This window comes from Polypterus senegalus, chromosome 4 (genome assembly GCF_016835505.1).
Source record: "Polypterus senegalus isolate Bchr_013 chromosome 4, ASM1683550v1, whole genome shotgun sequence".
NCBI lineage: Eukaryota > Metazoa > Chordata > Cladistia > Polypteriformes > Polypteridae > Polypterus > Polypterus senegalus.
Genome location: NC_053157.1, coordinates 238,623,711 through 238,646,334, shown reverse-complemented (window position 1 = coordinate 238,646,334; position 22,624 = coordinate 238,623,711). Strand labels below are relative to the sequence as shown.

General features: G+C 43.1%; 1 protein-coding gene across 1 annotated transcript; it reads right to left on the bottom strand.

Moving 5' to 3' along the window:
• Positions 1-17,571: 17,571 nt before the first annotated feature.
• LOC120528933 (zona pellucida sperm-binding protein 3-like) lies at positions 17,572-20,569 on the bottom strand. Its single transcript, XM_039753009.1, has 9 exons — positions 20,143-20,569; positions 19,091-19,209; positions 18,820-18,923; positions 18,566-18,740; positions 18,372-18,492; positions 18,200-18,291; positions 18,006-18,121; positions 17,811-17,936; positions 17,572-17,690 (listed from the first exon to the last, which is right to left on the bottom strand). The coding sequence occupies exons 1-9, from the start codon at positions 20,482-20,484 to the stop codon at positions 17,572-17,574; spliced, it is 1,314 nt and encodes a 437-aa protein (XP_039608943.1). The 5' UTR covers positions 20,485-20,569.
• Positions 20,570-22,624: the final 2,055 nt, after the last annotated feature.

The following is a 22,624-nucleotide window of genomic DNA, read 5'->3' as shown; positions in this document are numbered from 1 at the left end:
TTTTTTATATATTGAGGTCGCCCTTTTGAACCCCCCTGATATTTACTACGCGGTGTGGCATTTGTACTCCATCAACATTAATTATTTCCAGAGACATAATTTAGTGTATTTTTCCAGCGCACAAAAGCAAGGGAACGATGGGAGCACCAGAACTCTGCTCACATCATGTCGCTTCGTACCGCAAGCTGCAAGTAGTAAGCCTGTGATAAGCAGAATACCGCTACGCTTTCCACTCACGGGACAGAAGGACAATCCCGACCGCTTAAGAAAGAAGAAGAAGAAGATATCGCACAGTCTGGAGTAGAAAATCATCTTTTACCTGGAAAAACGAAACTACAAATCCCATCGTGCATTGCAAAATGGACTGGGCGTGTGTGAAACTCCGCGCCTGCGTAGCACTCAAGGGACAGAAGGACAAACCCGACCGCTTTTATATAGAAGGATGATGATTTGAGTGGTCACTTCAAGGCAAGCGGGCAGCAGTGATGGAAAGTAACGAAGTAGAATTACAATTGTTTCTGTTTTTTTTTTTTTCTGTAATTTTATTTACAAGATTTATCTGCAGAAACTTTTTACTTTTATTCCACTACATTTTATAGCACATATCTCAACCTTCCAGTCAGTTACACTTCTACTTGGCGATGTATTTTTACAGTCATGACTACATGAGTAGTTTCACGAAGCAATAAAAGAAGTCCTACAGAAAGCAGGGTGTACAAAATTCCCTGATATTTGCTGAACCGAGTCAAGACACGCCCACAAGACTATGCACGGCGTTTTGTTTCTGAATTGTAACGCGCTCACAGTCTCTACCTGCTTGTTTGTCAGTAACGCACAACACACAGTTACAAAAGTTAACAGCAAAGGTTTTTTTTTTTTTTTTTTTAATTATTTATTTATTTTTTGTAGTGTTCACTGTAACTTAATATTTTAGCTATTGTTGCAACTTATGTTGATATTCAGTGCAAGTATACAAAAGCGCTATTATGGCTATGTTTGCTATTTGCGAATGAACATATTGTTAAGTCTGTGCACTGTTGACCTTTGAGGAGAGATGAGTTGTATTTTTCTACGCTACAAGACGTTAAAATGTGTTGATTTTTTCAGTATTAAACGTAAAGGTATTTTTTTCTAAATGAATGCCGTCTTGGGCATTACGCTGTACCTTTAATTCTGGTTAATAGTGCCACCTACTGGTTTGATTAAACAATACGTAAAGTTGAGATATGTTTAACATTGCTCTTGCTGAATACTGTGTAACTTTGACATTTAATTAGTTATGTTCATATATGTATTCCATCGGTATTTATGCACTTATTGTATTCATTTATTTCTGTTTAGATACCACACATGTATACAAATCTATCAAAGTACCTGAAGCAAGCTGTTGAAGGGTGTTATCTACTCTCTGGTGTAGCTGCGGTTCTTTCTAACCGAAGAATTAGGCCAGCAAGTGTACACTCAGCACAGTAACGTACAACTGTCCCTCACAGTGGGAATCGATTGGCGAACACAAACAAATCGATTCAGCATTGCGCTCCTCGTGAGTGCTAAACGCGCGATCCCGCTACGCCAGCCTCATTCGTTTGTAGTGCTTCAATGGATCGCCGACATGTCTGTGGTTGGTCGACGCTTGATTGTGTGGTAAAATGAGCCAGTCTGTCTAAGCATGAATTCACCTATCGAATGACAAACCGCCCGATATTAGTGAAACAATACCGTTTACGCATCACAGAGAGATTTCCTTTTACTAATCTAATCTGGTCGAATCTAATCTAATGTAAGTTTATAATTATTCCCACCCTCCATTTGACAACCAGTAAAACACTCAAGTGCTGTCATTCTTCTCATCTTAAGACCGGGACAGAGGAGGAGAAAACAGACAAGCTTGTGAAATGAAGGGACCTCGGAGCTGGTTTGATCGAAACCGAAAAAGCAAATGTGGCTTAAGAATTTGATGACTCTCGGGGTTTTGTGAGGGGTAAGACAATCAAGTCGGGATGGGGAGCATACACTGGTACAGCACGTTACCGCACCCACCACATGACGAAACAGCACGGGATCCCGGTTGGCAACCCCACAGGCAGACATGCGGTCCAGTCCCACCCTCCAGAATTGACCTATCTGTTGCAGCCAGGTGTTACGTGGGTGAACCTTTGGCCTAGTCCAGCCACTCAAGTCCTCAATAAGGATCACCCTCTGGGAATTGCGTCACATGGCCATAGTATCTACCTCACTGAGGACTACACTTGAACACTTAACACCAAACAGCTGGTCAAGAGGGCCAAACAGCAGCTGGACTTTCTGAGGAAGCGGAGGAATTTTGGTATGTCGACTAAGATCTCTTGGCATCTTTTACAGCTACATTGTTGAGAGCATCTTGACCAGCTGCATCACTGTGTGGTACGGCACCACTACTGCTATGGTCCGCAGATTCCTGCAGAGAGTGGGAAAGACTGATGTGAAGATCAACAGGACCCCACTGCCCTCTCTGCAGAGCATCTACAACTGCAGAGTCTGCAGGAGATCTGCCTCGACTCACCCCCAACACAAAACTGTTCACACTTCAACCCTCAGGCAGGAGGTATAGAAGTATGAAATGAGGGCTTCCAGGCTAAAGAAATTTCCCCAAGGCTATTAGCATCCTAAATAACTGACTGGAGTTTATAACCGTGGTCCACCTCATTCTATCGACCTCACACAACTGTATTGGTCTTGACCATCACACACCAACCTGCACATTACACTTTATACTTCTATTCTGTTTTTATACTTTACGCTGCCTCTGTTACTTATTGTCTATCTGCTGCTAATTATTTATGTTCATCTTTATATGATGATTCTGTTATTTGGTGCGGACAGCAAAGAAAGAATTTCATTATACTGGGAAACATATTTCCTTACTGTGCACATGACAATAAACTTTGAACTTGAACTAGTGATGTAAGCTCCCTTACAATGCAGGTCATGTACCTCATTTGGGACTGCAGGAGCAACAGAAATTCAAACCAGTGGGACCCAAAGATTCTCTGAAGAGACACATATGATGGAGTCCAGTCTTCATCTCAGGTCACCAGATATCGTTCATGTCTCACAAACAGGGAGCACCAGGACTCTAAAGACTTGTACTTTCATCATTTTTCAGATATAAGGAGAACCACACAACCCTTTCCAGTCACCTCATGACCCCCATGCTCTCTCAGTCCATCTACTGACTTCATAGGAAGAGTCACCAGAGATATGAATGTCACTGCTGAGGTAAGTAAACCTCTCGACGAGGTCAACACTCTCTCCACAGACAAACTGCTGATGCCCATGCCCAAGAAGTCATTAAAGGCTGTTTGGTTTTTATCAGGACCCTCACAAGGCCAGACACTCAGACTCCTCACTCAGTCTCTTGATTGCACCGATCAGAGCCTTCATTGACTCTGTGAATAATCACAACATTATTAACAAAGACAAGATCAGTGAATCTTTCTTCACCAACAGATGCCCCCCATTCGCTGGACCCTACGACACTATGCAACACTCAGTCCATGCAAGTACTGAACAGAGTAAGAGCAGAACACACCGCTGATGGACCCCAGAATCACCTGAGAGGGTCTGCCCCTCTCTACACAGCACTCACAGTACCAGTGTACAGGCGGCCATGATATCCGACAACCTTGAGAGGATCCCGTGAAGTCTCATGATGTCCCACAGGGCAGCTTGATCAACTGACTCAAACACTTTATGAAAATCGACAAAGGCTGTAAAGAAACTCTGTTGATATTGGTGTTTGCGCTCCATGAGAACCCTCAGTGCCAGGATGCAGTCGATGGTAGACTTCTTAGGCGTCAAACCAGACTGCTCCGGTCGCTGGTAGGTGAGCAATTGATCACTGATCCTATTGAGGATGACCCTAACAAGGACGTTACCTGGCACTGAGAGCAGTGTTTTCATCCTGTAGTTGCTGCAATCCAGGCGATCACCCTTCCCTTTCCAGATAGGGATGACAAGTCCCGTTTTCTAGTCACTTGGGATGACGTGCGTCTCCAAAATGGAAGGAAAGATTATTTGCAATGCCAGGAGGACAGCTGGCCACCAACCTGGAGAAGTTCACCCACAGATACCACAGAACCCTGCAGCCTTCCCTTCCCTCAGCTGGTCCACCACCTTTGCAATTTCAGTGAGGCTGGGAGGTTCACAGCTAATTGGAGGATCAGCTTCAAGAACCGCAGGCATAGAGATGTCCAACAGCCTCATGGGAGGATCAGCTCATCACTGATCTAATCTATGCAAATCTAGTCTAATATAATACAATATAATAAAATATAACATAATATAATATAATATAATTATTTCCTTCTTCCTTCTGACAACCAATAAAACACTCAAGTGTGTAAGACAATGAGGATATCATATACTGTCATATGAAAAAGTTTAGAACCCCCTCTTAATTCTTTAATTTTTGTTTCTCATTGGCTGAGCTTTCAAAGTAGCAACTTCCTTTTAATATCTGACATGCCTTATGGAAACAGGAGTATTTCAGCAGTGACCTTAAGTTTATTGGATTAACAGAAAATAAGCAATATGCATTATAACAAAATTAGACAGCGGCATAAATGTGGGCACCCCAACAGAGATATGACATCAATACTTAGTGGAGCCTCCAAGCAAGACCAAGGAACTGGTAGTGGATTTTAGGAGGCCCAAACCCCTCCTGGACCCCGTGATCATCAGAGGTGACTGTGCAGAGGGTGCTGACCTAAAATACTTGGGAGTGCAGCTGGATGATAAATTGGACTGGACTGCCAATCCTGATATTCTGTGTAAGAAAGGTCAGAGCCGACTATACTTCCTTAGAAGGTTGGCGTCCTTCAACATCTGAAATAAGATCCTGCAGATGTTCTACCAGACGGTTGTGGTGAGAGCCCTCTTCTATGCGGTGATGTCCTGGGGAGGCAGCATAAAGATGAAGGACGCCTCACACCTGGACAGACTTGTTAGGAAGGCAGGCTCTATTGTAGGAATGAAGCTGGACAGGTTGACATCTGTAGCAGAGCGACGGGCGCTAAGCAGGATCCTTTCAATCATGGAGAATCCACTGCATCCACTGAACAGGATCATCTCCAGACAGAGGAGCAGCTTCAGTGACAGACTGAGGAGACTCCACACTATGCGACTCTTCACACCTGCTGTCTTGTCTGAAGTCTTTGTCCACATAACTGGTTATAAAGCAGCTTTATTTTGCAGAGTCACAGTGAGAAGAAATTCAGGAAAGCAGACAATCAATATACATGACAGCGTCAGGGCTCTTCTGTACCCCATCTTTTGGGTGAGGCAAGTTTATATACCTCTAGAATGCGTGATTTAATATCATTATGAAATATAACAGTCAACACGTTTATTATACACAATCCTTGAGCCTCTTCAACGTCCCTTGCAAAACTTGATTTCTTGGCCCCGTTTGTTATGGCGTTCAGATGTAAGTTAAGGGAAAACGTGATAAGGCAGACTCAGGTGTGGAATGCTCAGACATTAAGTCCTTTGGACAAATATTTTTCTGTTTTGCTCAGCAAAGCATGCTTTTACATAGTGTATGGTGTGGACTTGACCCGGACACAGATAGGCGGACATGTTGTACTTCACCACCACACGTGTTTTATTTACAGTTATTTACAAATATTAAGTCACTCAGACCCAGTTCAAATAAGTGCACAAACCCCAATACTCAGTCCTGGCCTCACAATGCCTTTCTTCAAGCCGCCTCCACACCTCTCTGGTGCCTTGTCCTGCTTCTACCCAACTCCAGCCATGATTGAAGGGAGACGGCCCCTTTTATATACTCCCGGACGAGCTCCAGGTGGTTCCCGGCATTCCCCTCTTGGCCACGCCACAGCGTGATGGAAATGCCGGCTGTTTTCCCGGCAGCTCCCCGGGTGTCCTCCTAAATCTTACCCTTCCCTACCTGGTGTGTCGGAAGTGCTGAGGTCACAAGTCCCCAAGGCATTGGGGCTCCTCCTGGCGGTGACCACGAGCCTCTATAGGGTGGGGTTTCCATGCCCTGAACCCATGGCCCCCAAAGCAACAAGGAAGGCGACCTCCACGTGATCCCATAAGGGGACACGACCACTTCCGGTCCTCCAAGGCGTCCCGGCCGGATAGTCGCCCCTGGCATCCGCGACAATGGTTTTGTAAAGCTTACTTCTCAGACATGAATTAGTAAAAGGGAACAAAGAGAACATTCATCTTCCACACTTCCACCCTGGGGTTGTAAACGCTAACATTATTCAAAGTTATTGTCTCTTTTTACATGCATTTTTATTACTCTTTAATTTAATATTGTTTTTCTTTTTTGTATCAGTATACTGCTGCTGGATTATGTGAATATCCTCTTGATTAATAAAGTATCTATCTATCTATCTATCTATCTATCTATCTATCTATCTATCTATCTATCTATCTATCTATCTATCTATCTATCTATCTATCTATCTATCTTTTACCTCTCGATGCTGTCCTCCTATAGCCTGTGATGAGTGTCTGGATGATGGATGGAGGTATTTCTGACCATTCTTCATACAATCTCTCCAGTTCACTTTAATTTGATGGCTGCCAAGCATGGACAGCCTGCTTCAAATCATCCCATAGATTGTCGATGATCTTCAAGTCAGGGGACTGTGATGGCCATTCTAGAACATTGTACTTCTCCCTATGTATGAATGCCTTTGTAGATTTCATACTGTGTTTTGGGTCATAGTCTTGTTGGAATATCCTTCCCCTGCATAACTTCAACTTTGTGACTGACGCTTTATCCTGAAAATTTTTTTTAAATTGGGTTGAATTCATCCGACCCTCGACTCCAAAAAGGGCCCCAGTCCCTGAACTAGTCACACAGCCCCACAAAAAGATGGAACCTCCACCAAATTTGACAGTAGGTAGCAGGTGTTTTTCTTGGAATGTGGTGTTCTTCATCCACCATGCAAAGCATTATTTGTTCTGATCAGATAACTCCATTTTTCTCTCATCAGTCCAAAGCACTTTGTTCCAAAAATGAATCTGGTTTGTCTAATTGAGCATTTGATACAACAAGTGACTCTGTTTGTGGTGAGAGTGCAGAAAGGGCTTCTTTCTCATCACCCTGCCATACAGATGTTCTTTGTGTAAATTGTGCTGAGTTGTAGAACGAAGTACAGACACACCATCTGCAGTGAGATGTTCTTGCAGGTCTTTGTAGGTGATCTGTGGGTTGTCTGTAACCATTCTCATAATCCTCTGCATATGCCACTCCTGTATTTGTCTTGGCCTGCCAGACCTGCTAGGTTGGTTTAACATCAACTGTGCCTGTGGCCTTCCATTTCCTGATTCCATTCCTTACAGTTGAAACTGACAGTTTAAACCTCTAAGATGGCTTTTTGTAGCCTTCCCCTAAAACAGGAGATTCAACAATCTTTGTTTTCAGATCTTTGGAGAGTTGCTTTGAGGATCGCATGCTGTCTGTCACTCTTCAGAGAAGAGTCAAAGAATTATAAAAAAAAAAAACATTAACAAGACCTACTGAGATGATTAAAGGATCACCCCTAATGCCAATGTCATTTTGTTGACCCCCCTTTTGCTTTAATGCCAGCCCTAAGTCTGTTGAAACTTCTCATCAGCTTTACACACCTAGATTGAGCCCACTCGATATTTGCCCCAACTCTTCTTTACAGTTGAACTGTTCAAGTTCACTCACATTAGATGGTGAGTGTTGGTGGTCTGCTATCTTCAGATCTTTCCACAGATTTTCAGTGTGATTTAGGTGCTTTTATGCGTTCCTAAGATACGACGCAAACTCCGAGTTGATCGAGCTTTTTCAGGTGCAGCTCCAAAACTCGGGAATGATTTGCCGTAGCACTTTAAGGCAGGCTGTGTCACTCGCTGTCTTTAAATCTTATTTAAAAGCGCACTTTAACCGGCCTTTAACCCAGTATGATATGTTGACTGTCTGTGTACTTTTTATTATGAATCTCCTCAGCTCTTATGTATTTATGTGTTTCTGTTTCTTTTACCCTTTGGTTATTGTTTGTCTGATATGTTGGGCTTTTATTGTACAGCACTTTGGTCAGCCTTGATGTTGTGTTTAAAGTGCTTTATAAATAAATAAATAAATAAAATAAACCTTGCTAGCTGTTCCGGCTCAAGACAGGCATATATGAGGGGGCTGACAGAAATGTGAAGGGGGCACATGGTGGCGGAGAGACGGAAAGGGGTGGTGTGGTGGTGGTGGTGGGGGGTGCTCTGGATAACTGTTTTCGTCATGTCATTGGATTGCTCTTTGTCAGGCCTCTACCCTAAGACCTGTCCAACTTGGGTGTCCCACCTGAAGGCTAAGCTTCTGCTGGTGTGGCTCTTAGGGTCACCGAGGTATGAAAACCCCCTGACCACAATAAGGTGGCAATCCCTAAGGAGGAAAACTGAAAAATAAAATAACAAAAAATAAAATAAAATTTTCCTCATCAGATTAAAACAACTAAAAACATGACATTTATCTTAATTGGATGGCCTAAATCAAATATATTCGAACCCAACAAAAACACTTCTCACTATTGCCAATATTAGCAAAACTAAAAAGGGTAGGCCAAGTTATAAAAAAAAAAAATCAATTCACTAAGTTTTGAAAAATAAAACTGAAAAATAGAATAAAAAAATCTAATAAAATAAAGAATAAAATAAAATATCCATCCAGATCTTTACATCCAACAATATAAAATGTATCTTAATTGGATGGCCTAATTCTCAAATAAATTTGCAAAATAAAGTAAGAATAAAATAAGACCTCTCAATATCTATATATGTAATTCACTAAGGCAAGACAACCATGAAAAGCACGCCGGAAGGGGCTTGGATTCACTAAGCCGCCGACAAGTGAGACACCTATGGCGCACGCAGGAAGGAGCCACGCCCACCAACTCCAAGACCATTGGATAGGACAACTCGCAGGGCCCCGCCCACCAAGTCGGACGCGAGGACACAGAAAAAGTGGCGTCATTTATATTCGTCTGTCGTGGAGGCCACATGCGGTGCAGGTCAGGTTAATGCCATGTTCATGTCATGCACCTCCGAGCTACGTTGACTGTTCATAGAGGCATGTTTCTCGCGGAGGTGAATCGCCATATGCAGCGTGCGAGGGGTATCCCATGGGATCCTTAAAACATTCCTTTACGACTGAGGTTAAAACACAATGAAGTAAGCAGTCTACGAGTTTTCGGTTACAACGCATGACCGCTTGCACCATAGAAAACTGTTTTACACACTACATACAGCAATTCGCATCCGCAACAAACCTGCGTCTTCTTAGATGCTCCTGCAGGAACACGGAAGACGTTTTCCTGCCCAACAACACTCCTTTTTCACCGGCCCGCGTCTACCCTCGCTCTCTACGCATTCACACTGCCTACCCATGTGCCCTGACGCAAAAACTCACCGACCACCCAGTTAGCCCCTTTCGTCTGTGCAAGGAGTCCAAAACACGTCTAAGCCACATTGACTTTTCATTATTCTTTTCGGTTTCGACACCAACCACGTCCACCATGAAAAACCATGCGAAAGGAACAATGAAGCCCCGCCCACAAACTCTACCCCTCCTCCCATGTGCTCAGGAACGCACCTCAGACCACTGCCCGCCAACTCAAACAGCTCATCAAACACATACTCACTCACTTTAGTCTGTGCTGCGGTCCAAACCCAGCTGTGAGCCACGTTGACTATTCTTTTGTCCTCCATGGCTACCGCTTCAAATGTATTTCATGGAAACAACACTTCTTTCAATGTTATAGAAATTCCTGCTTCAGGTAACTGTTTGTTTCTGTCAGTCGGGTTTTTTTGGAGAAATGTCATTGACGAAACTGTTGCTCATAGCAAACTGTTTTACACGCTACATACAGCAATTCGCATCCGCGACAAACATGCGTCTTCTTATGCTCCTGCACTTTGTACACACACCCCCCCCCATGGTGGTCGGGTGTCTTGGTGGATTATATATAGAAAGGCAGCCAAAACCGCACAGAGCAATGAAAAGTCTTCGTGAGTCACAGGTAGGGTTACCACTTTTAATACAAACAAATAAGGGACCCATACTGCAGCGGGGGGCACATCCCTTGGGGGCCAAGACCACGGAACACGCAATTTCATTCTCAAATACGGGACGATTCCGTATTTTATTCTGTGGGTGGTGGTGCATGGCAGATCTTACTTAGTGGAGCGATTTGGATGCTTATTTCCGAAAACGAACGAGACTCCCGCCTGCTAAATAGTTACACGACCCAACAGCGGTCGGCGTTCAAATTCTTACAGGGACAAGTGGCTTTCAGCCACGTGAGATTGAGCATTAACAGGTCTGTGATGCACTTGTATGTCTGGTACTTCACGCGCGCGCTACACTGAATGGATCAACGTGTGTCTACCCGGCGTGGGTAAGCCGTTGAACCCCATTCGTGATGCAGACCGTGGCTTGCAATTGTTCCCCATGAACGAGAAATTCCCAGTACGTGCGGATCATACGCTCGCACTGATTATGTTCCTACCCTTTGTAACCCCCCCCGGGTGACTTGGTGGATTATATATAAAAAAGCACCCAGAACCGCAAAGAACAATGAAAAGTCAACGTGGAAACCGACTGAGGCGGTGTTTGGAAAATGAACAGTCAACGTGACTCACAGGTGAGTGTGGATTGTACACAGACAAAAGCGACTCAGGTAGGGAGTTGGGGGCGGGCACATAAGCGGGCAGTGCGTACTGAACGAGCGCCGTTCAACCCCGTCCTTCGCTTTGGAAGGAGAAGGCGCACCTCCGGTTTTCAGTCACGGACAATTGTATGTTGCTTCGTAGCGTGCATTGTTGCAATGTTACTTTTCTTGGTGGTTTATTAAATTACGGATTTTTCAAATGTTTATTTTTTCCTCTGTGCTTAAAAATCATTTAAAAAGCGGCCTGATTATGTGGCGTATGCTACGCCGCGGGTTGGCTAGTAGCCAATATTTACAAAACTAAAAAGGGTTGGCATAGTAATTAAAAAAAAAAAAGTCTTTTCCTACAATTCTCAAACTAATTTGTAGAACACAACAAATTAGAACAGAACATTTGAACTTTTTTCTTCTTTTTAGTCTTTTTGTCTTGTTTAAAGCTTGTTTGTTTTGCATCAAACTGAACTCTCCATTTGCAACTGAACAGCTCCACTCTCCTTTCACTTCAATCCACTCTACAACAACAGTCTCCTATTTAACTTTGCAAAAACTCTTCCAAATTCATCCATAGCCAAGTTATTTGTTATGGACTTCTCATGGGCCAAAACCACTAAATTCCTCTTTCTTTTGTGTAACATGGTGCGACGATAGGGGGTTAGGACCTGTGATAAAGTGGAGAAGGAACTCTCACACGATGCTGAAGACACACCAATGACCAGGGCTGTTACATGCAATTTATGCAACTCAGGAAAGGGTTCCTTGTACTCCCATCACAGCCAGAGGGTGCAACAGGATGGGATCTAGAAATGTGATAGATTTGGGAGCAACACTAGATATGGCTCTCATCAGGTCAATATTCTTGTGTGAAAATCTAGTTTCTATTTCTGAAATGGCCCTGTCAAGGATGTTGAGCAGGGATCTATTCAGAGACTGATGGGGGGAAATGGTAGGGTCACCAGAGTCTGTAGATCCCAAAGTTGAGAGTACAACACTTTGACCCAGGTGTTTGCTCATTGTTCTCCTTCACTTTGTTGGACGTGACTCATCCTCAGCATCAGATAGATAGATAGATAGATAGATAGATAGATAGATAGATAGATAGATAGATAGATAGATAGATAGATAGATAGATAGATAGATAGATAGATACTTTATTAATCCCAAGGGGGAATTCATATAATCCATATTAGATGACACTCCCCAACAGTCATCCTCACGGATGTTTTTAAAGGAGTCCAGTGCTGCACTAAACCTCAGAAGCACTGCACAGATCAACTGACTGAGGCTGTAGAATAGCATTTGCTGGTTTCAAGACACCAAGCACCCGCACTGGGAACTTTCCAATCTCAGACAAGTGATGCCTCTTAATTTGGCATAGCAGGCCTGATGCCTCGGTACACAGGTCAACTGTATCATCATCATCCTCTGTCATCTCAGGTAGGATACTAAGGATTTCTTCTTGATTGTCTACAGTGCACCTTGTCACCTCATAGTGGCTTGTCCATCTGATCTCAAGCAGCTTTTTTAGACAAGGTGCATCATGTTTATTGAGCACATAGTGGTGGTGAAAAAAGTTGTAGACTGAACTAGATAGGCTAAAAATCTTTTTTCACACGGCTCACTCTGCATGGCCTGCACAAGCACTAAGTGGAGTTGGTGGTTGTAGCAGTGGATGTATGGGACATATCTGTCAAGTCTCTTTTGGAGCAGAGCTTGTACCCCACCTCTAACCCCACTCATCACAGAAGCCCCATCATAACGCTGGCTCAGTATACTGTCAGCACTGTAGCCAGCATCACAAAGGTGGAACAGGATCTCAGAGGTGATGTACTCTGCATCAAGTTGTTGCAAGTCAAGCAACCCAATGAGATGCTCCTCTGGCATAGAATTTCTGACAAACCGTATTATCACAGACACATTTTCCACATTGCACCTATCCCTGGTCCCATCTCTTTTGAGGCAAAACCCTGCAGAATCAGCACTTTCATATTTTTTCCTGACCTCTCCAAGCACCATGTCAGCCAGTGTTTGGATAATTTCATTTTGGATATTCTTAGAAGTGTATTTTGCATTTTTTTGGGATACCCATAGGAATGCTTGCTAGCTTCTCATCCTTCTCTAAGGTATATTCCATCAGTTTTAGAAAAATACCTGAAGCAATGTCATCATCATTACCCACTGCATCATGTCTCAAGGTTTCTGCAGTCCCACGGACCCACAACTCCTTTACACAGAGAACCCTTATAGCACTACCAATAGTCTTGACATAGAAATGTTTTTTTGTCAAGTTGTGTTTTACCCACCAACATTGAATCCACAGTCAAACCCCGGCCTCTCTGCTTTTATGCTCAGTCCAGATGGTTGAAGCATGCACATGGTTGTGGCTGGACATATGCCTCTGTAGCTCCTTATCTCGATCAAGTGTTGCTTTCCAGTTGTTAAAACCAGTTAAGGTAAAAACTACATAGTTGTTGTTAATTATCTCATGAGTCGCTATGATTTTGACAGATCTGCTGCTTCCTCAAAGCTACCTGCTGTTACGCTGCTCATTTTGCTCTGCCCCGCCTACTGAGAAACCTGACACCGGGTCATTTGCATACTAACAGTGATTGGATGTTTAGCTGGGGGGAGGGTGAGTGGGGGATCTCTGCCAAGTGCTGTGAGAGCTGCAGACAAACAGAGCACAGAGGGAAAGAGCAAACAAGAGGTGAAACCTGTCATCTCATTCGTGTCTTTTCCAGTGGATTTTTCAGCTACTGTAGTAAATCTTGTCCATATTAAGTTTATGGGTAATCTATTATTTTCTTTCTCAGTTTCTAAAAGTTTGATTTAAGGGGGCAGGACATTTGTTTAAGGGGGCATTGCCCCCTCTTCCCCCAGTGTAGAGCCGGCCCCGATCGACTATAAATAAATCTGAAACAATGGGACTCTCAAAAGCAGCAAGAGGAGTGTTGGCTGAGGCTCTGAGCCACTGGGAGTTCCTATTGCACTCACTTGGACTGAAGAGACCGCAATCTGTTCAAACCTCCCTTCAAACTAGTATGGAGTAGCCCTTTGCTGTTCCATGACTTACTAGGCAGACCTGATTACTGCTACCTGAAAACAGTGTACACTTTTGTAGTTTAAGTGGAATGTGGCATCACAATTTGAGATTTTACACTTAATTTGCAGGAACCTTTTTCTCAAACGCCAGTTCAGGTTTCATAAGATTGCTAAAATTGGTCTTCCATTGAAATGCTGCCTCTGAATCTTCTACAGAGAAGACTGCATGCAGAGTCGATATCACTAATCAAGACATATCGACAGCCCAGAGATTTCTGGATCTCAATTCATTTACCAATATGGTCAGTGAGAAAAATGACCATAACTCTACCTGTGTATCAGTTATGGACCAAAAGGCTTGGCTTATGAACCCAAGAAGCCCAAGTCAACGGCATGCTTTATAACCCAACTCCAGTATTAGTTCTGTTCCTTCTGCTTCACTAAATGTCTGCTTGGACTTTTGCTCTTTAGTACCAACCTTACTGTACAGGATGGCCGTTAACAAAAGACTGAAGAGACCCTTTCACTGTCAAGGGTATTCCTGTGCTGGACAGTAAGATGATGGTGCCAAGTTGAATCCAACTTCAGTAGGAAACACAAAAAGATTACAGGAAAGCAATTCTTTCTTCCAGCAAACTATGTAACATATGAGGAGCATTCAGATGGGAAATCTTGGAGTGTAACTGCAGTACAACCAGCAAACACGAGGTATGACCAAACACCCAAACCCACAATGCAACAGAGCCCCTGAACAAAGACAAGGCAATTTTGTCCTCCTTCTCAGTGTCAAAGACCACGTGGTGGTCTATAAACGAATGGAGGTGATGCATTTCCCTGTCTAATCAAAGGACAAAAATAAGCACACCAGATATAATTTTGGTTGCAAGACAGTTTGCAACATCAGTTTGTTCGCTTTACCCCCAGCAATCTAAATTTAAGTGGTTTTGGGTTTCTTCCAAATTTAATCTGTGGATACACAATCAGAGAGTGGGACAGGTGCCAGTAGTGGAAACAAGAGCTTATAACCAGATAGAAACTTAAAAGCGCATTTGACAGGCCCCCCTTAACATATAAATGTAAATTGCTCTTGAAAGAAGTGTTTCCTTTTTGTTAAGTGCTGGCGTGATTTTGGTGAATATGAGGTGCGCATGAGCAAGATTTTATTTTCTTTTTTAATATAATAAATAGGAGACTGCATGACCGTTTTTTTTTTTACCCTAATCAAGAAGCTTCAGAGAGTTTTGTTATTCTTCCGACACCAGTATATTACCCAAAGCGTACGCTGTTAAAAGATTTCTTGCTATTGCAATGACATTTAGTCTTCATGTCAACACCCACAAAAACAATTAAAAAAACATTAAAAAGCTGGTCTGGAATGAAACAAGCAAAAGCTGCCAAGAACCGGACAGATTAGCTAAGTTTAGCTATTGTTTAAGTTAGTAATGGGCCTCAAAACACTAAAAAAAAAAACACATGTAAAAGCTCGTCTGGAATGAGTTTGAGAAATTCTTAAGACGTGGTCCTCAATCACGGAGGGCTGCAGGTTTTTATTCCGTCTACCATCATGTACAGGTCAAGTCTTGAAACCCGAAAAGTCGATCATATCAGACAGACTTGTACACCCTTTCAAAAATGCGACACTTAATTTTTCTTTTACATGTTCTTGCCTCCTTCTATCTCACATCAGTTTCTCAGACACATTGAATTTTGTTGCAGCAGCGTAGTTGCCAATTTCTTTCCGTACTTCAACGTTTAATTTAAAACCAGCTTTATATTTTCTTCTGATCGGACGCTTCATCGTAGATAAGGGATGCTCTTACATTGAAGGTGCGAGATACACAAAAAAAAAAAAGTGCAAACGTCGCTTTGGAGTAGTTTGGGTATTACCGTGTGGTCACGTGGGCACAGAAGAGCGAGATTAGGCGCTGACGCTGATACAGCGCATTGCCGCACCCACATAAAGGCCGTGTGCTCCGTTACTCTCAGGTGGGCGTTAGCATATCGTAATCTCTTGGACCAATAGAGAGTGAGCTTTCCGCATTCGATTATACGAGCGACATTATAAAATAGTAGAAATTGTACGATAAAAATCAAGCTCTGACTTATCCACGGGAGAACTTGTCCGCGAGTACGGTAATTAGAAAGCAGTCCATGCGGATGATGAAACTTGGTATTGAACTATTTAGCTTTTTAATGCTTGCATTCATCTAAGAGCAACTGTAATCGCACTGTAGAGAGTGTCCTTCAAAGAGAACATATCCATGCGTTTTGCGGACCATTACAGATTTAAACTTAATGGTCCTGCCAATTCCTCTCATTTCTAAACTTTATTTTTTTTTTTTAATCACCGATAGTTCATGGCAAGTACGTGAGCTGGAGAGCTGCTGCATGGTTTATTGGTTATCTGCATCTCATTATTAATGAAGGTCTGATAAAGATAACGGGCAACAATTAAAACTTAATGCTACTGCTTAAATCTAATAAGCAATTAGGATTTGTGAACGGTAACAGGCAAGGTAACTAAAATTAAGATCCAAAACATTGCTTTGCTAGTAAAAAGGTTCTAATGAAGAAATCGGTTAGAATTGAAAACCTGCAACCATAACAGACCCCCAGGACTGTAATTGAGGACTCCTGATCTACAATAACTAAAATTTGTCTTTGATGAATAAAAGGCACTAACAAGGCAACTACACCAACATTCATCAGCAGCAAGGACCAAGTTCTAGTTTGGAATGAAAGCCTTTTGCCAATTCAGCCCTCCAGGACCGCAATTGAGGACCCCTGCTTTAAGTCATAAATTCAAAACCTGTACCTCTTACAATACAACAGAATCCTTGTTACAAGGAACCTTTACTTTGTTGTTGCACCAGTTGGTGTTATTTAATGAAATCCCAGAAACTAGAAGAGAAAAATATCAAGGTTGATTCGTATCCACCAGGAGGAATAGATCTTTAGTTCTGACATACCAGCTGGATCACACACACATACACATTAAATGAATTGCTTTTCTTGCAGCAAGAACCTGTCTTGGTAGAGAAAGATACTCCATCTCAAAGATCACTCAAAATAAAGATCTGACAGCAGGGTTACTCAGTTATGAGTGCCATTAAGATTCAGTCCACAAAAAGGGTCTTTAAATCAAAGCCAAAATGTTTTGCTCAATGAGACACTTCATGCTGGATACCCAGGATTTTGGTCCTGTCAGCTTGTTTTAAATTTGTTTCTAGCCTAACAGTTTGTCATGGGTAGGGTCTGTAAATTTAGACACTTGTTTGCCTCCCCCACCCCAATAAGTTTAGTTCCCTACTTTGTGATCCTGATGCATATAGAAAACAAATGTTTTGGGTTAAAGAGCTGCTGGGCTTGTCTGTGATCGATTTTATAGCTTTTCTCTGCATTCAAATGACAGGTGGCATGGGCTGCCACATTCATAGCCCCCATTTTGAGGCTCAGGTCTAGATTGTGCCATTTTAATGAATAGCTGCTGTGATGTCTGAACTCTGGTGGGTACCAGAGATTAAGAGCAATGGGAGATCTGACATCCAAAATCTGATACGAGTGCATGGAGACTTTTGCCTCGACTAGTAGGCACATTTGTGGAGAGGACACTTTCTACCAAAGTTGGTTAGAGAGCAGCTTCTTTAGCACTCCCACCTAAAATCCTAAGCAAATTGATGGTCAGAGATTGTTCCATGAGGTAGTGGCCATGCATGTGGCACCATCTGTCTAGAAGATTCAGAAAGACCAGAATGCTATTTAAATAGGCACCGGTACACCACCCCCTGAAAATATACTATAGGCAATGCTGTGAACTTTAAAAATTTTATTGCTTAGTATTAACAGAGCCCTTTGCTTTTCTGTGCTTACAGAATAGCACAGCCACACAGGAGACAGCCAGGACACCTACAACAGCACCAAGGATGGACTCTTGGAATTGGGAGTCTGCAAGGAGAAAAGACGGAGATTAGGAATGAAGAAAACCTAAACACACTGCAACTCACTAGGCTAGATTCAAAAGCAGTCCTTAACATGGCTTGCATTTACACTGTTCAGACAAGTTACCTGCAGAGATTTCGTCTTGCTGAGGAGACAAGGCCTGAGATACAGAGGACAAAGGAGAGACCTTCTCCAGAAAAAGAGGGCCAACAGAAATGGTCTCCTGCCATCCAGCTGGTGCACTCACTTCACCTGCAAAACACAATTAGTTGGTGTATCCCAGACTGGACACTACAGAAGCCTGCTGTAAAGGTCACTTACTTGCTCTCCTGCGTCTGTGTTTAGGGGCACCAGAGCCCCTCCTGAAGGGAGGGGGGTTGGCACAGCTTGTGTCACAGCAGCTACAGACAGCATTGTTCCCATCCACTGAGCTCCACCTGAAAGCACAGCCACCAATCACAACCTGCTACCTCATCTGAACAGGTGCACCCTCATCCTCCCAGTCAGTCGCTTACTGGCTCAGTGCAGAGTCATATGAACAATCCTTATTCAAAGGATCAACATTAGCAGACGCCAAGGTCACCTTCAGATGGCAGGTAATGAAGATCTGCAAGTAGACATGCAAGAGTACTGTCAAACCTGGGAGATCCAATGGGATTCCTCCAAAGATGGGAGGAAAGGACTTACTGAACTAGTAGTCAGGCCATAAAACCTGAAGGCATCCAGCTGGAACTGCATTACAGACTGGGCAACTCTGGGGGACACGAACTGGGAATTGGAGCCTGTCAGTTGGCTGTCTAAGAAACACCTGCAATACACAAGATGGACCATAGCATTGCGTTTCCAGACCAAGATCTAGTCCGACTATTCCTCACACCCACCCATTATTCCCAATGAAGGTGTAGGCTGGGGCTGATGCATTGGACCCAGGAGTGGCCACACAGCGGTCCACAAAGACACGGAGAGGCTCATGGTTAGTGCTGTCCACAGACGCTTGAAGGTTAATGAGGTCTCCTAGGAAGAAGGTGTTGGATGGACTCGGCCCACTCCAGTCACCTGCAGACAGGAATGTTACAAGGTGTTCAGATCACATTAGTGCAAATGGAAAGTAGGATTTTTAAATGTGTACACCTACTGCTCATTATAACAAGCGAGAAGCCTAGAACGTCCTCGGCAGATATTGTGGAGGTGTAGGGAACCCAAGTGGGGTTTAAAGCATTGCTGCTTACATTGTGTAGCCTGGGGAAAGAAAAAGGACATTAGAAAGGTGAGCAACATGACGGGTCTTCAAATCAGGGTAGATTCTTGTAGCTTAACACGTCATAATGTGCTGTACATCGCATCCGTTTTGCACTTGTCTGTTTTGCATTAGTATATACTTGGCCAAGTGGACTTGGTTCCCTTACCTGTTGTATTGGCATTCAATCTGCACCACAGCTGGATTTGTTCTTACAATGGGAAGACCATCAATTGGAGAAGGATTGTAGTCCAGGGAGAAGGTGTACACGATGAGAGCTCCCAGCATCTAAAGAGCCAACAGTTTAGGGCTATTCAGCTGACAATGCTAAACTACAAGAGCAAAAACATCTAGATTGGACTCGAACAGCACAGTCAGAGACCCTTTGTAGTCAAAAGGTTTAATCAATATAAGTTGCATAAAGCAATTGGCTTTGTAACTTTTCAGGAGAAAAGCCAAGCAAAATGACACCATTTATTGGCCAACTAAAAAGATTACAATATGCAAGCTTTTGAGGCAACTCGGGCCCCTTCAGGCAAGATGTAAATCTTTCAGGATTGTAACAAAAATAATCCTTTTAAAGGCTCCAGATATCCTTTTCTTGATCTGTAAAGATCTCCCACCAAAGGGCTGACTACTGGCCATTCACCCAAAAGGTTACTTAAGCAAATGTCCAAGCAGTACACCTCTCCCAATTTTTAGTACCGATATTCAAAGCAGTTTACTCACCATATTGATTAAAGTCTTTCACAGCATATTGAAATGGTTTGGGGTGTTAAACTGTAGATTTCACACCTGAACGCTTTAGGAATGCGGGTTTGTTACGGAAAATGGAAAAACCTCAACTTAGTTTTGTCAACTTAACTGAACAGAATTTAGAAGGCTTCTTCAAAGGAATAATCTGATATTTAGAATGCCCACATACAGGTCACGAGTGGGCACTGCACCACCGATAAAGGGTCTATGCACACAATGCAGGCTTAACTACTCAATTCTCCTTTCTTGCCTATGCTGTACTAAAGCCTATGAGCACTCAGTCCGCTATGAAAACGTAAAGAAAGAGAGGATCTCGTTAAAGCGTGCCTGATCAATTGCGACTTGTGCGCCAAAACGTCATACGAACATAAACCAGACCTGAGCCACATACGAGAGCTTTCAGTAGTAATCATCGAGAAACAAGATTAGGAAAAGGACAAATGCGAGAGCACTTCATCAGCTCACCTCCACGGTGCTCCCGCAGCCCTGCAGAGGCGCTTCGATCACAAAAGGCTGAGCACCGGCCGGGCTGGTGACGCCACATCCACCCATGGAAAGATCAGAAGGCTGCACCGGCTTTTGGATGCCCAACAAGTCCGGACTGATGGTGACGATCACCTCACTGTCGGTGCACTGAGCGGTTACGGTCTGCGGAGCGCCAGCTCTCGGCTCAACATAATGCATGACCGCGGGCTTCTGGTGTTTTGCGATTTGCTTCCGTCCTTTGAAACGGGGCTGAGCAAAAGCATCGCAGAAGATAAAGAGCAGCAACACCACGGCTATCTGACCCTTGTCTTTACACCACATTTTGAAACAGCAAAGGGGAAAATCAACAAAGCGCAGTAAAGTTTGAAGCGCAGCACAGTCTTTGTATACACGAATGAAGGCGGTCGACCGCTTAATGATAATAACACGTGCGGAGAAAAAGATCACCAATCAGACACCAATCGCGTTTGAAATAATCAAGACGCATGAAATACTGAGGTTAATTACGGGAAACAGATCATAAAATTCGAATCACAAATTAAAGCATGCCAACGCGTAAGATCATCTCTGGCAGTAAACTAGCAGTTCTTATGTGGATCACGCAGCCGCCAATTGGGTTTTAAATCCCTCGGTAATTAAAACCTATTTGCTTTGCGTAAGTGAAGAATAAAGTGAACTAAATGTTAAGTGTGATGCCTTGAAGAAGTTTCACTTACGAGATTTGGGGGCGTGTTGTGCATTGCAGACTAACACGGAAGACTAATGGAATATTGGACAAATGTAGTTAAAGTTGAATGTAGTCAAATGTTTTGTGGTAATGGGGTGCTACTAAAACGTTTTTATGTAGCTTCGATTTAATCTCACTTTGCATCAAATTCATTTGAAAACGTTTGGAGTGATGCAGACAGCTCTAAGGAACTGTTTTGGTAAAATCAAATCAGCTTTGCAAAGCGGAGACAGGACAAATATCTTACCATTCACATTGATTTCATATCTGATTGATTAAGTGAAAAAGGTCATAAAGTAAATCACCTTGTAAAAAAAATAGTGGAAAGCAACCTCAGGACAAGCAGGCCCAGTTTTGGGTGGATTGGTTCAAACAATGCAGAGACGATGATAAATATTATTTTTGAGCCAAACAGTGGCAGTGCCTGTGACTGCTCCATTGTTGTCATAATCTGGAAGTGGACCTCAGATAACATAAAGAAATCTTCCTTTTTTGCCTATTTATGTAATAGTGAATCAACAGTTTTGTGGTGTAAAAGTGACCAGGAACGGCACTTGAACCTCTCAGGTTCTTTTTATACTGGTGCACAATATACGTATTCAACATTCACTGGGCACAAATAAGCTGAAATGCAAAGTAAGAATATCTCAACATCGGTCAAGGTAACCTACCTCAAGTTCAATGTCTTATCAGGGGCTGGAAGCCATTTGACTCATGAGACATCCCTAGCTGCCAGGATTCACTTTAAAATAATTTAATAGTAATATGTCTCTAACGATAGGTCTAATGCTGTAGTCACATGGCCTGGGAGGGCAGAAAATAATAAAAACTCCAGGGGTTGTGATGAAAGGGAAAAGAAACAAAATATTCAAGAGAGCAAAGGCCAAAAGAGCGTACACACTGACATTTTCCAGCTCTTGTTGTAACAATTGGAGTTGATTAATGGGGTGCGGAGTAAGTGATGTCTAATTTTGTTTCCCCTGCTTTCTGTTTCAAAGTATTGAATTGCTGTGGAAAACGATAAACGTACAAGACCGAAAACATCTTCATGAACAATGAAAGCTGCATGAAAGTAGCGCCAGTCATCTCAGGCAGTGTTTGTCAACCACTGTATCGCAGCACAATGGTGTGCCATGACAGCTATCCAGTTGTGCCATCGAAATAATAGTGTAACGCACCTGGGTCTGAACCTGAGAGGGACAACATCCTCAGGTGGGCAAGACCTGTCTGAGGAGGACAGGACTACCTGGAGAAGCTGGTGTAAAAGCAGCTCTATTATCACTATGCTGCCAACACAGCTCCCCTGGCTGCTTGGGTGTGTGGTCGCCAGCGAGTGGATAGTTGGCATACGAGCTGATTCAGAGGCAGAGAGGCCGGGCAAAGGGACAAAGTAACTGGGAGGTGCCACCAATGTGCTCACTAAGTGCTGTGAATGCTGATCTCGGAGCTGCTTTTTTACTCCCACCCGTTCGGACAGTTGAGCACAAGTATCAGAATGAGTGTGTTTGTGGTTAGCAAAATTGTGGGGTGCCTTGGGATCTTTTTGGTTACAAAAAGTGGGCCACCTAAGAAAAAAAAAGCTGGAAAACACGGATCTAGACAATCAGAAAGCACATGAGAATTCTTTCAGGCCTGAAGGAAAGGAGGGAAAAATTAATATTCAATGAAATGCAGACATCCTGATCTTAAAGACAGAATAAGATTTAGCTTGGATGTGTCCTGTGGGAGTAGTAC

Bases quoted from the DNA above. Each gene is read 5' to 3' on its own strand.
- LOC120528933 (XM_039753009.1), bottom strand. From the start codon at position 20,484: ATGTGGTGTAAAGACAAGGGTCAGATAGCCGTGGTGTTGCTGCTCTTT. The intron at 18,924-19,090 runs GTAAGGGAACCA...TTCTTTCCCCAG, and splicing joins ATTGAATGCCAATACAACAG to GCTACACAATGTAAGCAGCA. The intron at 18,122-18,199 runs GTAAGCGACTGA...CTGTGCTTTCAG, and splicing joins TATGACTCTGCACTGAGCCA to GTGGAGCTCAGTGGATGGGA.